The following is a 13,799-nucleotide window of genomic DNA, read 5'->3' on the forward strand; positions in this document are numbered from 1 at the left end:
GGCTGGGCATGCCCACCTGGCACAGCAGGGTGCCTGCCTGGTTCTCTTTGCCCCTTCAGGGCCTTTTCCCAATACCCATGCACAGAATTTCTCAGGTCTGGATCCCTGCAAAACACCTGTTCTGAGTGTGGGTCTGTCGCCGGGCTGGTCTAGTCAGCCCAGTGTGCCACGAAACAGAAACTGGGGCAGGAGACACGGTGGGGAGAGCACTGTGCAGAGAGCACTGTGCCAGGGGTCAGGAGCCTGGAGTTCTTACCCTGGTTCTGTTATGATTTGCTGCGTGACTTTGTGGTATTCCTTCCTTCCCTGAGTCTGCTTCTTCACCTACACCAGGAGGGGACTGGGCTAGATCTTCATGCTTAGGTACTGTGCTATGAATAGAAGGCACAAGAGGAGGTGGCACTGATGGAGCTCTCCTGGGAAGCTCGGTCACTTGCCTGTGCCTCAGTGTTCTCATCTGTAGAATGGAAAATGCCAAGAGACTAAAAGGCAGTTCTGAAAGATGGACGAGAAAGGACTGTAATGACTCAGGATGGAGCAGGAAAGTGACATCCCCTCCAAGGATGTTGGTTCTTGAGACTGTGTGGGGACTGGTGTCAATGGCAGGAGGTTTTTTGTTTTTTGTGGGTTTTCTCGATTTTTTTTTTTTTTTTTTTTGATTGAAGGGTGCAGGAGGACACAGGACAGGTGCCAGTACTTCCAAATGATTGTTGGGGCCCCGAGAGGGGCATTACGGAGCTTGCTGGCGAGAGGCTGAGCTGAGAGGGTGGAGCGAGCTCCTCAGGCGTGTCCTGTCTCCGGGATCCCGCACCCAGCGGCGACGGAGCGGAGACCCGGCGGCTGCACCTCTACCCAGTCCCGCGGCTGGATTCACACACCAGACCTCTGGAAAAGCTCACATTTTTCCTTTCTCAGCATCACTTCCTTTGTTTAGGAGGAGGGGGTGGGGGAGGAGAGAGAAGAGGGAGGGGCCCGCGGGTGCCGCCGCCGCCCCCTCCCGCCGTGCGGAGCCGGGTTGTCACTCAGCTCCCGCACCGGGGGCGACGGAGGCGCCGGCGCCCGAGTCGAGACCCAGGCAGCTACCATCCCCTGCACCTACCAGGCTGGCCCTGGATCTCCGGGCACCCCTGGAGCGAGCGGTTGCCGAAGGCTTCGAGGTGGGGGGCCACTTGGGCAGCGCAGTTCAGGTGGCCAGGAGCTCTGCCAGCTTTGGTGACCTTGGGTAAGTCCGTGCCTCAGTTTCCCCCTGGGGCTCCCCAGGGGTGCGGGAGATGGTTGAAAGAAGGGACCGGAATGCCCCGTGGGATAGGTGGTGGGAAAGAGTCCCTGGCAGAGCCAAGCGGGACCAGGGGATCGTTAGGAGCCAGGCACCAACCATATCTCGGTGGGTGGGTGCAGGCGGGAGTGCGCGCACGCTGCTGGGTGGGGAGTCTGCGCCCTGGCTTTTCCCTGGGCTCTGTCCCCCAAACCCACGTTTGCTACCCCTGTCCCAGGTGCGGAAGAGGGGTGCTACCTCTTTAAAAGCTCCTGGCCCGAGGCTCTGCCGCACCATGTGATTGCTTGAAAGGCCGGGCTGGGAGCGCTGCGGCGGGAGCCTGGAGGACGATGAGCCACCGCGCGGTGCCCAGAGCCCAGCCCTGCCCAGGGCGGCCCCTGGGCTTTGGGCGGCACCAGGTGCCTGGAACTTTGGGCACTGTCGCCGGGACCCGGTGCTTGCCAGCAGGCAGGATGGTGAGCTCTCTGCATCCTGTTCCGTGGGCAGGGGTGGGCAAAGTCGGGCATGGGGGACCCCTGTGGGCTGTGTGTGTGCTGGGAGCTGCCTCACACCCGATGAAAAAAGCCAGTGGAGGAGTGAGCTCTGCTATTTTAAGTTGCTGAATGGACCCTCTCGGGAGGATAAGAAGAGGGCACAAAGATTAGCAGAGAAAGGGCCTGGGGACCCCTGCCAGTCTGGGCAGGTGCTGGATGTGCCAAGTGGGGCATGTCTCCAAAGGGCAGTGGGCGTTCCAGAGGTGCCTGGGCTCCCCGGCCCCTCCCAGGCGGGCCTCCCCACCCCGGCCTTCCATGACCACAGGTATCTGCCTCATGCCCCTCGGCGCCTGCCTGCTGATGTGCCCAGCCTGTGCCCGCCATGCCGCCCTCCATCTCGGCCTTCCAGGCCGCGTACATTGGCATCGAGGTGCTCATCGCCCTGGTCTCTGTGCCTGGGAACGTGCTGGTGATCTGGGCGGTGAAAGTGAACCAGGCGCTGCGGGATGCCACCTTCTGCTTCATCGTGTCGCTGGCGGTGGCTGATGTGGCAGTGGGTGCCCTGGTCATCCCACTCGCCATCCTCATCAACATTGGGCCGCAGACCTACTTCCACACCTGCCTCATGGTCGCCTGCCCTGTCCTCATCCTCACCCAGAGCTCCATCCTGGCCCTGCTGGCAATTGCCGTGGACCGCTACCTCCGTGTCAAGATCCCGCTCCGGTGAGTGTGCACCAGCAGATGGTGCCCGTTGCCAGTGCCCCCGCCCCATGGGCACCCTGCCTTCCCAGGGCCTTGGGTGGTGTGAGATGTGCTGGGTGGCCTTGAGGGCCACCTAGAGAGCAAGAGAGGAGAGCACAAGACCACCCCTAAGCCACCCATCTCGGGGGCATTGCGTCCCAGCCTCACCCTGCCTCCCCACCCTGCTCTGCAGTGCCGGGCTGAACTGCAGTGGGAGAAGTGGGAGGGGAGCCAGGGCTGGAGGAGGGTGAACCTGGCACTGCCCAGGACCCCAAAGCTGGAGCAGCTGCAGTTCTCCTGACCCGGGAATCCAAGGCTGCCTGCCAGGCCTGCAGTGGGTGGGGGGGGATTTGGAGGGGTCACCACCATGGCCAGGTCCCAGTGAGCACTGGATGGGAGTGAGCTGAGCTCCACCAATCTCCCAGGAAGTGGAAGAGAGAGCAGAGGGCTAAGGTAGGGGGAGGACGTGCTGGGAGTGGCATGCTGGGCGCAGGAATGCTGCCCGTGCCCCCAGACCCAGGCCGGCTTCCTGAAGGCACTCTTCGGCTCCCTCGTTCTCCGGGTATCTCTGTGCCAACCACTCCCCGCTCTGGGGCTGTCCTGCTGAACCCAAGTGGTCTGATTACCTTTGCTCGGCTCCCACTTAGGGGATTTGTCACAGGCAGGAGGAGGGAGAAATGGTGGCACCTGCTCTTGATGTTCCTTTTGCAAAATTGTGACTTTGCTCATCACAGCAGAGGTGCTTGTCCTGCTTCCAGACCCACTGGGTTGGAGGCTGGATGGTGTCAGTCCTCAGTGCAGGTGTCTAGTCCACGTTGGGGCTCCCTACCCTGGCCTGCCAGGCCCTGATGTCGTCACCAGGCAGTGCCTGGGCCACCAAGTGCCAGAGAGTGCCTGGGCGCACTGCCAGGAACTCGCCCTGCTTGGGACGATCTTGTCAGGCATGCTTGCCCTCTCTCTAACTTCTTGTCACCAGTAGATTCCCTTTCTCCTAAGGAGCTCCGGTCATCTCCGGCACCTGCCCTCTGCGGCATAGCTTCCATATCTGGGACGTGGGGCCTCTGGCCCCCCTCGGCGGCCTTTGCAGGCAGGGCTAGGTACCCACGGGTCTCCTTTTGCATTACATTTCACGTTTGATTTTTGAACGCCTTTTCACACACTGTTTTTTCTCACCGTGATCCTGTAAGGGAGGTGGAGCAGGAACTGGTAAAGGGAGACTAAGACCCAGAGGGTCTCCTGAACCTGTTTGGGAGCAGGGCTCCGATTCCACCACCCACCTGCCTTCCTGAGACCCCTGTGCCCCGGCCCCTCCAGGCCCGCCCCTCCTCCCGGTCTCCCAGGAAAGGTGGGGCGAAAACTGCTGCTGAGGGGAGAAGGGCAGGGAAGGCTGGCCGGGATCCCAGGGCCCGTGCGCACTGGCACGTGGGCAGCCGCCGCCAGCAGCCCCCGGCTGTTGTTGGGCTGCGCGGATGACGCTGGTCTCAGCTCATTAGGATGGGCCGAGCCTCTGGCCCGTCCATTATAACCAAGGGTCGCCACGTTAGCAAACTCCTACAAATGTGCAGATGCGGGAAGCTGCTGGAGAAATCCTGTCTGCTGAGCGGGAGCCAACACAAGCCAAAGGCCTGGTCCTAGTGTGGCAGAGGTCAGGGGTGGGCAGAACGTGCCCTGCCTGCCCTGTGGGGGTGGGGCTGGCGCGCTGGCAGGAACCGCAGGCTCGTTCCTCGGGGGCAGTTCCCGTTCCTCGCTCCGGCCTGGAGGAGCCGGGGTCTAGAGGAGCTGTCTTCTGGGCAGCAAGGTGGGGCGTGGGTAGGCTAAGAGTACAGGTCTGGGGAGCCGGTGTGGCTCAGTGGTTGAGCACCGGCTTCCCACATACACAGTCCAGGGTTCAATCCCCGAACCCGGTACCTCTAAAAAAAAAATACAGGTCTGGATTCAAGTTCTTACTCTGAATTTCTAGCCGTATGACCTTGGGAAAGGCACTTCTTTAAGCTTATGTTTCTCATTTATAAAAGGGGAGTTAATAATGCTACCTACTTCCTAGAGTTATTGGAAGACTATAATGGCCTCATACATATAAAGCACCTAATACTATGCTTGTCACGTTATAAGAAAGCAGTAAACTGCAATTTTTATTTTTATTTTCATTATTAACAAATGGCACAAAGTGGGTCTGGACGGAGAAGACCCCCCACCCAGACAATTTATGCAGGTGGCACACACGTAACACAGTCCCAGGGAGTGCTAAGTACCATTATATCTATAGATGCTTCCTGCCCCTTGGTGGCTTGTCATTGCTTCAAGGGCAGTGACCAGAGCAGCGACCACATCTTGTTTGCTTCTGTTAGTTCTCCAGGATTCTTAGCACCGTATCTGGCACATAGCAGACACTCAGCAAACACTAAATTGGACTGACTGAGTTTCCACAGCTCACATGGTTAAGCCTCAGGAAGGCCTTCCAGATGTCTGACCTCTAACCTTCTTGCTGTGGGCTGGACCTGTTCCCCCTTCTGCCTCAGGACTCTGACCACGCGTGCCCCTGCCAGCTCAGACACGGCTCTTTTAGAGCCGCACGCCAGCCCGGCCAGCGAGTGGAAGGCTGCTGAGGCCCCGCGGCCAAAGGGGGATCCGAGAGGCTAAGCTGAGGTGAAGTGCCCCTCTAGGCCCGTGCCTGTCACCCTCAGGGCCCCCCTGGCAGCGTGCTGCCCTCTGACCAGCTGGAGTCAGGGGGCTGCGGGGTCTGTGAGAACACCTCCCTGCCAGAGGGCCCCCGGGCGCCGGGCTCTCTGCCCAGACAAGCCAGTCAAAGGCGGATGCAGCCCGGGCACCAGGGAGCATTACTGAGCGAGCGCTGGTGAGGCGTGGACTGGGCATCCAAACGACAGGGGTCTGCAGAGCCCCTCACCAAGTGAGGCATGGTTTGAGCGGAGGGCTGCTCAGTTGACCACAGGTTTTGTTTCCTTCCACTTACCAACAAGCGAAGAGAAAGAGGGAGTCACATCATGTAGGGTGATCCAATTACAAATTTTAAGAAGCTCAAATTGTTGATTCATCAATAACCTGTAGTCATTTACATGTATTTTGCATGCTCTTTGCATAACACCACTGCATGTCTGGTAATTGATACCCTCATCCCCTCATCTCCTAGTTCCAGGGACTCTCTGGCAGTTCCCCCCTCCCCCAACCCCACCCTGGGCTTTCTTGATGGCACCCTGTAGCAACTTGATCCTTACTCCAATAGGCAGGTTGCAGGGAGGACTGCTAACAGAGGGCTCCTTGCCCAAAGCCAAATGTGGGAAGGACACATTAGAAAGGGCTGCTCACGGCCCAGTGGGGTGGGCTGGGGTGATGGGGTGGTAGGGGCATTTGGGAGTCAGACATGAGTTTGAACCCTGCTCCGTCACCAACTAGCTGTGCAACCTTGGACAAGTTATTTGGCCTCTCCGAGCCATTTTTCCCCTCCATCTGTTAAATGAAAGGGTTGGATTAGAGGTCTTAGATTCCTTTCAGCTCTAGCTCTCTGTGGTTGTTTCTTATCGTAGCTCTTGCCAGCACTGTGCTGGGATGTGAGAGTGTTCTGCTTGTGCTCTAACCGCTTAGAGACTGTGAGCTAGGCACGATGGTGTTTGGATGCCTGATCTCCTTCACTGCTCACAGCCTCTCCCTGGTAGGTTATAGTTACCCTTGTTCTATAGATAACTCTATAAGCTGAGGTCTGAGGCTGGGAGAGTTTCTGTAATTGGCCCAGATAAACAGCTTGTCAGGAGCAGAGCCAGGGTTTGAATCCAGGCTTGTCTAACTTGTGCCTTTAACCAGTAAGATCTTCTGCATCTTGAATTAGCCCCAAGAAGCGGTAGGATTTATAAGGCAGTTTCCCCAGGGCTGTCTGTGGGGTGATTTCTCTGGACTTTGCCGATGGCCTCTGTACTCTGCTCAGCTACCCTGGCGCCTGTGCCTCCCTCCCCGGCAGAGGCACCTTCACTCCAGTGGGCAGGGGAGCCCCTGGCAGCGCTGCCTCTGGCCACAGCTGGACGCCTGCCTGGCTGGGCTGCTGGGCCAGACCTGGGGCAGGAAAAGGCATCTGGTAGATTAGGGCGGGTTCTTGAGGGATCAGTTTAGCCTCCCTGCCCCGTCCTAGGGCCTGGCGTTTCCTCCAGGACTTAGTGCCTCGTGGGCTCGTACCCTGGCAGGCGATGGTCTGTGGCCTTCAGGGTTCCAGAACATTTGCTCTCTAGTTGTGCCCGGCCGTCTCCAGACCTTCTGTCTAAAGATGGATTAGTCATAGACCTTGAATGAGAGAGAAGAGGGGCCGTCGGAAGCCTGGAAGCCCCCCCACCCCACTCCAGAAAAGGAAAGAAGGCCCAGAGAGGGTACGAGCTGCTGGAGACCACTCAGCCCTGAGCTCTTTCCTGCGACTCCCGAGGGCTGCTCCCTGGCCCCGGATGCAGAAGGCTGGGACAGGAGGGGTTCTTAGCAGTTGCTCTGTTCCTCAAGGAGCAGAAAAGAAAAATGAAGCCTCTACAGGTTACATCAGCAAATTAATGGAAGACTTAGAGGGGAAAGGGGGGTAACTTTGTGTTGCAGGAAAAGAATTCCTTTGTTTGCATTAGGGAGAGCCTTCAGGGGTTCTGTAGAGTGTGCTGAGCCAGGGGGCCCTGGGCTTTAGCCGTGGGGTGATCTGGATTCCTGGAACGATGAACAGGCATCCCCCAGCCAGCATTGCAACGGCTTCCAGGAAGGCTGAGTGTGTGAGGGGCAACCCGCCCAGATGCTAGCGCTGCTTGGAAGCAGGGGAACGGCCAGGATGCCTTCTGGAGAGCCCTTCCAGCCCGGGGTCAGAGGTGCGTGCGCGCGTGTGTGTGCGCGCGTGGGTAGGGGCCACACTCTGACGTTTGATCTTTATTTATGAACAAATAGCAATCCATATTTATTGTGGAAAATTTGAAAAAAAAGGGGAAGGATAACAAAGATGATAAAATCACCAGTAAATCTACCACCTACTGCTAACCACTGTTAACATTTTGGTGCTCCAAAATTTTTTTCCACGTGTATATATATAGATAGATTATTTTTACCTAGTTGAGAGCATCTATATATGGTTTTATTTCCCGTTTTATCGCTAGCATTATATTATAAACATTTTCCCATTGCAATAAAAATTGTTCAGTAAGGATTTTTATAATGGCTTAATATTAGATCATACATTGCTACTCATCTCAGCTAAAATAGCCCTTCCTTTGGGAGGCTTCGCTGAGCCCTCTGCACCGGGAGCAGGTTAGTTTCCTTTGTTAGGTACTCAGGTTGGATCCACTTCTTCCTCATCACTCATCTCCCGGCAGTTTTCTATTTACTGACTCTCTAGGACTTGGTAAGCGCCTGAAGGGCCAGGGCCAGACCTGCTTTCGTGCTCAAGTATCCTCCGTGCCTGGCTCAGAGCAGGCATGCCACAAATGTTGGTTGAATAGATGATTATTTGATTATCATTTTATTAATTCCTTCTTATACTGTTGGGTATTTAGATTGTTACCAATATTTTTGTTATTACAGATAACACTACCTCGATATCCACAGCTCACATTGTTGATAGGGTTGGACACCTCTGGAACTGTGGGCTGTGCGGCCTAGTAAGCAACACGGCCTCCACCTCTCCATCTCTAAGGCTTTTCATTTGAGTGTCTCACTCCCACACTGCACATCCCTGGAGGTGTGTCTGGCAATCCTCAGCCCATTGTCCTTCCAGACTAGATCTGGCAGGCCTGGAAGGACTCCTGGGGACTAGCAAGGAGGCCTGGGTGGTTGGGATGGAGCAATAAAGGGGGAGAGTGGTTGGAGATAGAGCAGAAATATGATGGGCTGCTGGTCCATGCAGGGCCTTGTAGGTCACTGGAAGGACTCTGGCTCCTACTCTGGGAAATGGGGAGCCATTGCACGGATTAGAACAAAAGGAGTGACATGGTCTGACTTAGGTTTTTAAGGATCGCTCTGGCTGCTCTATTGAGAACACATGGTAGGGGGCAAGGGTGGAAGCAGGGCACTAGCTAGGAGCTATGACAGTAATCTAGGAGCAAGGAGGGTAACTCAAACCAGTAAAATAGCAGAGGAGATGGTGAGATGTGGTTAATTCTGGATGTACATTAAAAAAATTTTAACCTTTTATTTCCTTTTTATTGAAGTAAAGTAAATCTTTAGTACATAGCTCAGTAAGTTTTCACACAAACACACACATACATATCTATGTCACTACTACCCAGATGCTATTCAGTACAGTTTCACCTCACAAGGCTCCCCTGTGCCCTTCCCAATCAGTAATCTTCCCAAAAGTAACCACTATTCAGACCTTTATCCCCATAGATTGATTTTACTTGTACTTGAACTTTTATGGATGGAATCAAGTAGTATGTACTCTTTTGTATTCGGATTTAGAAGCTCACAATTATGCCTGAGAGTCATCCCTGTTACTGAGTCAACAGTGATTGGGGGCTTTTCCCCCTCATGGCTGTGTAGAATTCTATTGCATGAATGTACTACAGTTTTGTTCAAATTTTGAGTATGTTTTGAAGATGGGTCTGAAGGATTTGCTTATAGACTGGATGTGAGTATGACAGAAAGAAAGTGTTAAGTAGGACCCCAAATTTATTCACTAATGTTATAACATATGCTTTTTTCCATGTCAATACAAATTTCCAACAACTGGAAAGATGGACTTGGCATCATGGGAGGTGGGAAAGGCTGCAGGTGGTGCAAGTCTGGGGAGCAATGAAAGAAGATTAGATTTAGACACATTGCGTTTCGAGTATCTATCGATGCCTCAGTGGAATGTGGAGCAGATGGTTGGATGTGATTCAGGAGATGGAGCTCAAGAGAGAGGTCTGGACTGTGGATAGAAATGTGGGAGCCATTGGCATGTAGATGGTTTCAAATTCATGAGGCTAGATGAAATAGCCAAGAGAGAAAGTACAGAGAAAGAACACAAGGCGATGAAGGACTGAGCCCTGAGAGGGTGGGGAGAAGAGGAAGCACCAGTAAAGGAGAGCAAAGGAGAATCATGACGTAGGAAGAAAATCAAGGGCCAAGAGTATGTCCTGGAAGCCATGTGTAGAAAGTATACTGTTCTAGTCTGCTAGGCTGCCAAAACGCAGGGACAGTGAAATGGATTGGCAGTTAACAATGGGGATTTATTAACTTACAAGCTTACAGTTTTGAGACTGAGAAAAATGTCCAAATCAAAGCATCATCAAGGCAATGCTTTCTTCCAGAAGACCTGCTGCTGGCGATCCTGCACTTGTCTGTCACACTGCGAGGTGCCTAGTGGCGTCTGCTGGTCTCTCCCTTCTCTTCCAGATTTTGTTGCTTTCAGCTTCTTGCTTCCGTGGCTTTCTCTCTGTCCAAATTTCATTCTCTTATAAAGAACTTCAGGAAGAGGACAAAGACCCACCTTGAATGAGGTGGGTCACATCTTAAGATCCTACTCATGAAAAGATCCACTTATAATAGGTCCACACCCACAAGGATGGATTAACTTTAAAAAATGTACTCTTCTAGGGTCCATTCATTTCAAACCACCATATGTACCAAGGAGGAGCAAGAGAGCACTGCTTCAGGTGCTGCCAATGGGTCAAGTGCCATGAGAACTGAGAATGACCACTAGATTTAGCCAGGCCATTGGTGACCTTGACGAGAGCAATGTGATAGAATGATGGGCAGAGAGCTTGATTGGAGAAGGCTCAAGAGAGAAGAGGGATAGAATGGAAGTCAACAGGTAGAGATTACTCTTTGGAGGAATTTTGTTGCAAAGAGGAGCAAAGTAATAAAAGCAGCTGACAGAAGAGGTAGCAAATCATTTTGTTTCTGTTTTGTTTTTAAGAAAGGAAGGATGTTAGCATGTTGTGTGCTGATTGAAGTGATTCAGTAGAGAGTGAAAATGCTGGAGCAAAGGAGAGCATTTCTGAAGTGATGTCATCGTTTAGGCAGGGAGGAATTGGCTTCAGCCAGGAGCAAGGAGGTTTATCTATGGGAACAGACAGAGCATGTGGGTGCAGAAGATGGCAGGTGAAGTTCTCTTCTGATTGTTTGGCTTTCTTAGAGAAGTAAGAAGCAAGGTCATCAGCTGAGAGTGAGGATGTTGGAGAGAGTAGCAAGTGTGAAATAATTCTCTAGGAAGTGGAAGAGTGAGTAGAAGGGGGAAGCACTAAGGGCCCACCCCGAGCTCATGGTGGTGAAGTTAAAGTGAGACCAGGCACGTGGTTGTGTTGATCACAGCCACGTTCAGCTACACAGGCGCAGCTACGGGCGAGGCGGAGGGTTCATTCCTTCACGAACTCAGAAGGGTCTGGTTCCGTGCCTGGTATTGGGTCTCTCACAGACAAGAAGTCGGTGCTGGGTCCTGCCCTCGTGGAACTTAAAGACCTGCCAATACCCACGTAAACAGACGGCTACAATTACAACTAGAGAGTGTGAAGAAGTACGCCACCTGCTCTTGTCTGTCACAGGCCTTTCATGGCTTCTCCAGAACGCTTTCTCAACGTCCCGAGAGACCCATAAGGGCTGAGGATTTAGGTAGGGCCCAGGTGGCCTCGTGGTTCATGGTCAAGAGTTTGGATTGTATTCTAAGTGCGCTGTGAGTCCTCTGAATGCTTTAAGCAGGGAATGGCATAATCTAAATTACATTTAAAAAGGTCAAAAATCCTTAACAAAATATTAGCAAATCAAATCCAGTGACCTAATAAAGAGACTACATCATCACCAAATAGGGTTTATTTCCATATGCACAAGGGTGGCTCAGCATTTGAAATACTAACGGTGTAATTCACTGCATTCACCCTTTGCTGTGTGGAGGGTGGACTGGAGCCCGTCAGAGTTGTGTGGGGACACCAGTTAGGAGGGCATTGCTGTCGCCGGGGTGGGGGCAGGCAGGGCACAGAGGAGGCCGTGGAGACGGAGAAAAGCGGAAACGGATTGGACGAGCAAGGCGGGAGATGGAGCCAGATGTGACTCCCCAGGTTTACGGCTGTAAGCCCCGGTGGATTCTGGAGGCGGGGAAGGGGAGGGAAGGAAGAAGTGGGGGGAGGCTGAGACCCTGTTAGATAGGCAGGCGGAGGCCCTGTGACGGCAGCCCCACTGTGGGCCGGTGGCTAGGCCGCTCCTTGCTCACAGCCTCTGGGGAGGCGTTCCTCACACCGACAGCAAGCTTCCCAGCTGCTCCATCCTCGACTCCTACCCCACTTCTCCGCAGGCTACTGGCTTTCTCAGCAGGGACCGCAGCAGTGAGGACACGTGGCACCGGGCTCCCCACTAAGCTTCAGAAGGAGGCAGCGGAGTCGAGGCTTCTTCTCTTGACTCCATTCAGAACGGATGCAGTGGATTCTGGGATAGCTGAGCCCCTCCCCCCAAGCCTCTGCCCACCCATGTGGTTGGGGTCCAGTCCCTCATTTCCCACCCCCGCCCCCGGAATCTCCTGCACAGGGGTGGTGCCTCCCCCAGCCAGCGATTAGGGCCCTGGCATAGCCGCCACAGGGCACTGAGGCCGCCAGCAGCCTCCTCCGCTAACGCGGCAGCGAGGATGGCCAGGCGGTAGGCAGGCACTTACAAGCACCAGCTCTAGCCTAGTGCTGATGGGCAGAGCAGGCGGGAGGGGGGCAGCTCCAGGACTTCAGGGGGCCCTGGGTCCCTGTCAACCTGACCTGCTTGAGCAGCCAGCAGCCCATCCATGGAGCAGGGGGGGCCTTGCCTTGCGCCCTGATGTGCAGCCTGCTCTCGGACGTCACCAGGTTCCACTTCTCAGCTGCCCACCCCTGGGAGAGCAGAGGCTGAGGCTGCAGCATGATCAAGAGCTGGTACTCAACCCCTGGTTTTTTGTTTTTTTACCCAAATTGAATCCAGGTCTCTGATGCACATGCATCCAGTGTGAATAACTCACCAGGCAGTGATTCTCTTGGGGGCAGGAGAGGGAATGGTGTGTTTGAAAAAAGCTCCTCTACCCTGAATGTTCCCAATCATTGCCCATCTCAGAACGGTATCTCTCCCCTCCTGCTGTATGGAGATACACTTAGAAACAAAGAGCAAGAGATGTCTCCCCAGGCAGACAAATTTGTATAAAATTCTATTCAGGCACTTAGAGCTGTGTTGTGTTCAAAGAGTTACTTAACCTCTCCCAGTCTCCATTTCCTCTTCTGCAAAGCAGACTCCTTAATGCCTCCTTCGTAGGTTGCATGATAAAGGCTGTGCTAGCAGGCTCTCAGCGCAGGGGACTATTACTATTGTGAAATAACCCAAAGCTTGTGTTCGGTTTCCGTTAGCAGTTGCTGTTATGTGACTGCCTAATCCCGCTGGGTTCAGGTGTTGTCAAAATGAGTTTGCATGCACCACGTTCTAGAAGGGTATAGTTCTAGGCTTCTCTCCTGCTCATGGTATTTCAGTACCTAACACATGCTTGACCGGCACTTAGCAGGTGCTTAGTCAATGTTTGCGGAGTGAAGGAATGAGAGAACGCTTAGTGGGGGAGATTAACCTGCCCGGTTGGGAAGGAGTCAGCCAGATCTTTCACATTCACCCCCAGAGGGCAAGGGCAGGAAATAAAGAATGTAGGGTTATTTAATGACGACATTTCCAAGAGTTTAGGAGGGGTGCTAGCACAGAGAGGCGAAGGGACTCACCCACGCTTTCCTGGCAAGGTGGGAGCAAGTGGCCTGGTCTCCTGGCTCCAGCCCAGCCCCCTCCTGTCCCCGTGCTGCCTGTTTCCTCAAGGGGAAGGGGCTTGATGATGCCCCCCTTTCCAGGGTGTGAGCAGGCCCCTCATTCTCTCAGGACCTCATCCTTTGAGCCCCCTGGGGAGGCTGGCAGCTGAGGAAGCCAAGGCAAGGGCTCTCCTGGGGGCTGGCAGCTCCGTGAATCAAATTGTCCCCCGGGAGGAAACCGTTCAGGGTGTTTGGGGACTTGCTGGGCTGGGCAGACATATGTGCAGAGCAAACACAGGCCTGCCTGCCCCCTCCCCAGCCTGCCCCCTCCCCAGCCTGCCCCCTCCCCAGCCTGCAGGCCGAGCGTCTGTATGGACTCCTGGGGAGCACGGCCTGGAAGCATTCGGAGCTGCCCTGCAGGCCCCAGGGGCTGTGAGAGGCCACCAGGCCCACGCCTTCCCGCCCGCCCCCCATTGTGACAGGAGGCCAGGGTGGCTGGAGATTCTCAGTGGGGGGCGGGGGGGGGGTGCTTAGTGGGGAGGTCTGGGTTCTCGTGGTCACACGGGGGAGGCAGTGCAGGAGGTACAGCTTTTATTTTCACAAATCAAACGAGAATTTTCTGAGCTTCCAGACCTT

General features: G+C 54.4%; 1 protein-coding gene across 1 annotated transcript in view; it reads left to right on the forward strand.

Annotated features, from left to right (window-relative positions):
- Window positions 1-748: 748 nt before the first annotated feature.
- The window catches only part of ADORA1 (adenosine A1 receptor), a 41,618-nt gene continuing 28,567 nt past the window's right edge, over window positions 749-13,799 (forward strand). Inside the window, exons 1-3 of the mRNA XM_004481892.3 lie at window positions 749-1,222; window positions 1,494-1,731; window positions 2,075-2,472. Of these exons, the coding sequence (XP_004481949.1) occupies window positions 2,132-2,472 (341 nt within the window). The 5' untranslated portion in view covers window positions 749-1,222; window positions 1,494-1,731; window positions 2,075-2,131. The remainder of the gene's footprint in view (window positions 1,223-1,493; window positions 1,732-2,074; window positions 2,473-13,799) is intronic.

Source organism: Dasypus novemcinctus, chromosome 13 (assembly GCF_030445035.2).
Source record: "Dasypus novemcinctus isolate mDasNov1 chromosome 13, mDasNov1.1.hap2, whole genome shotgun sequence".
Classification (NCBI taxonomy): domain Eukaryota; kingdom Metazoa; phylum Chordata; class Mammalia; order Cingulata; family Dasypodidae; genus Dasypus; species Dasypus novemcinctus.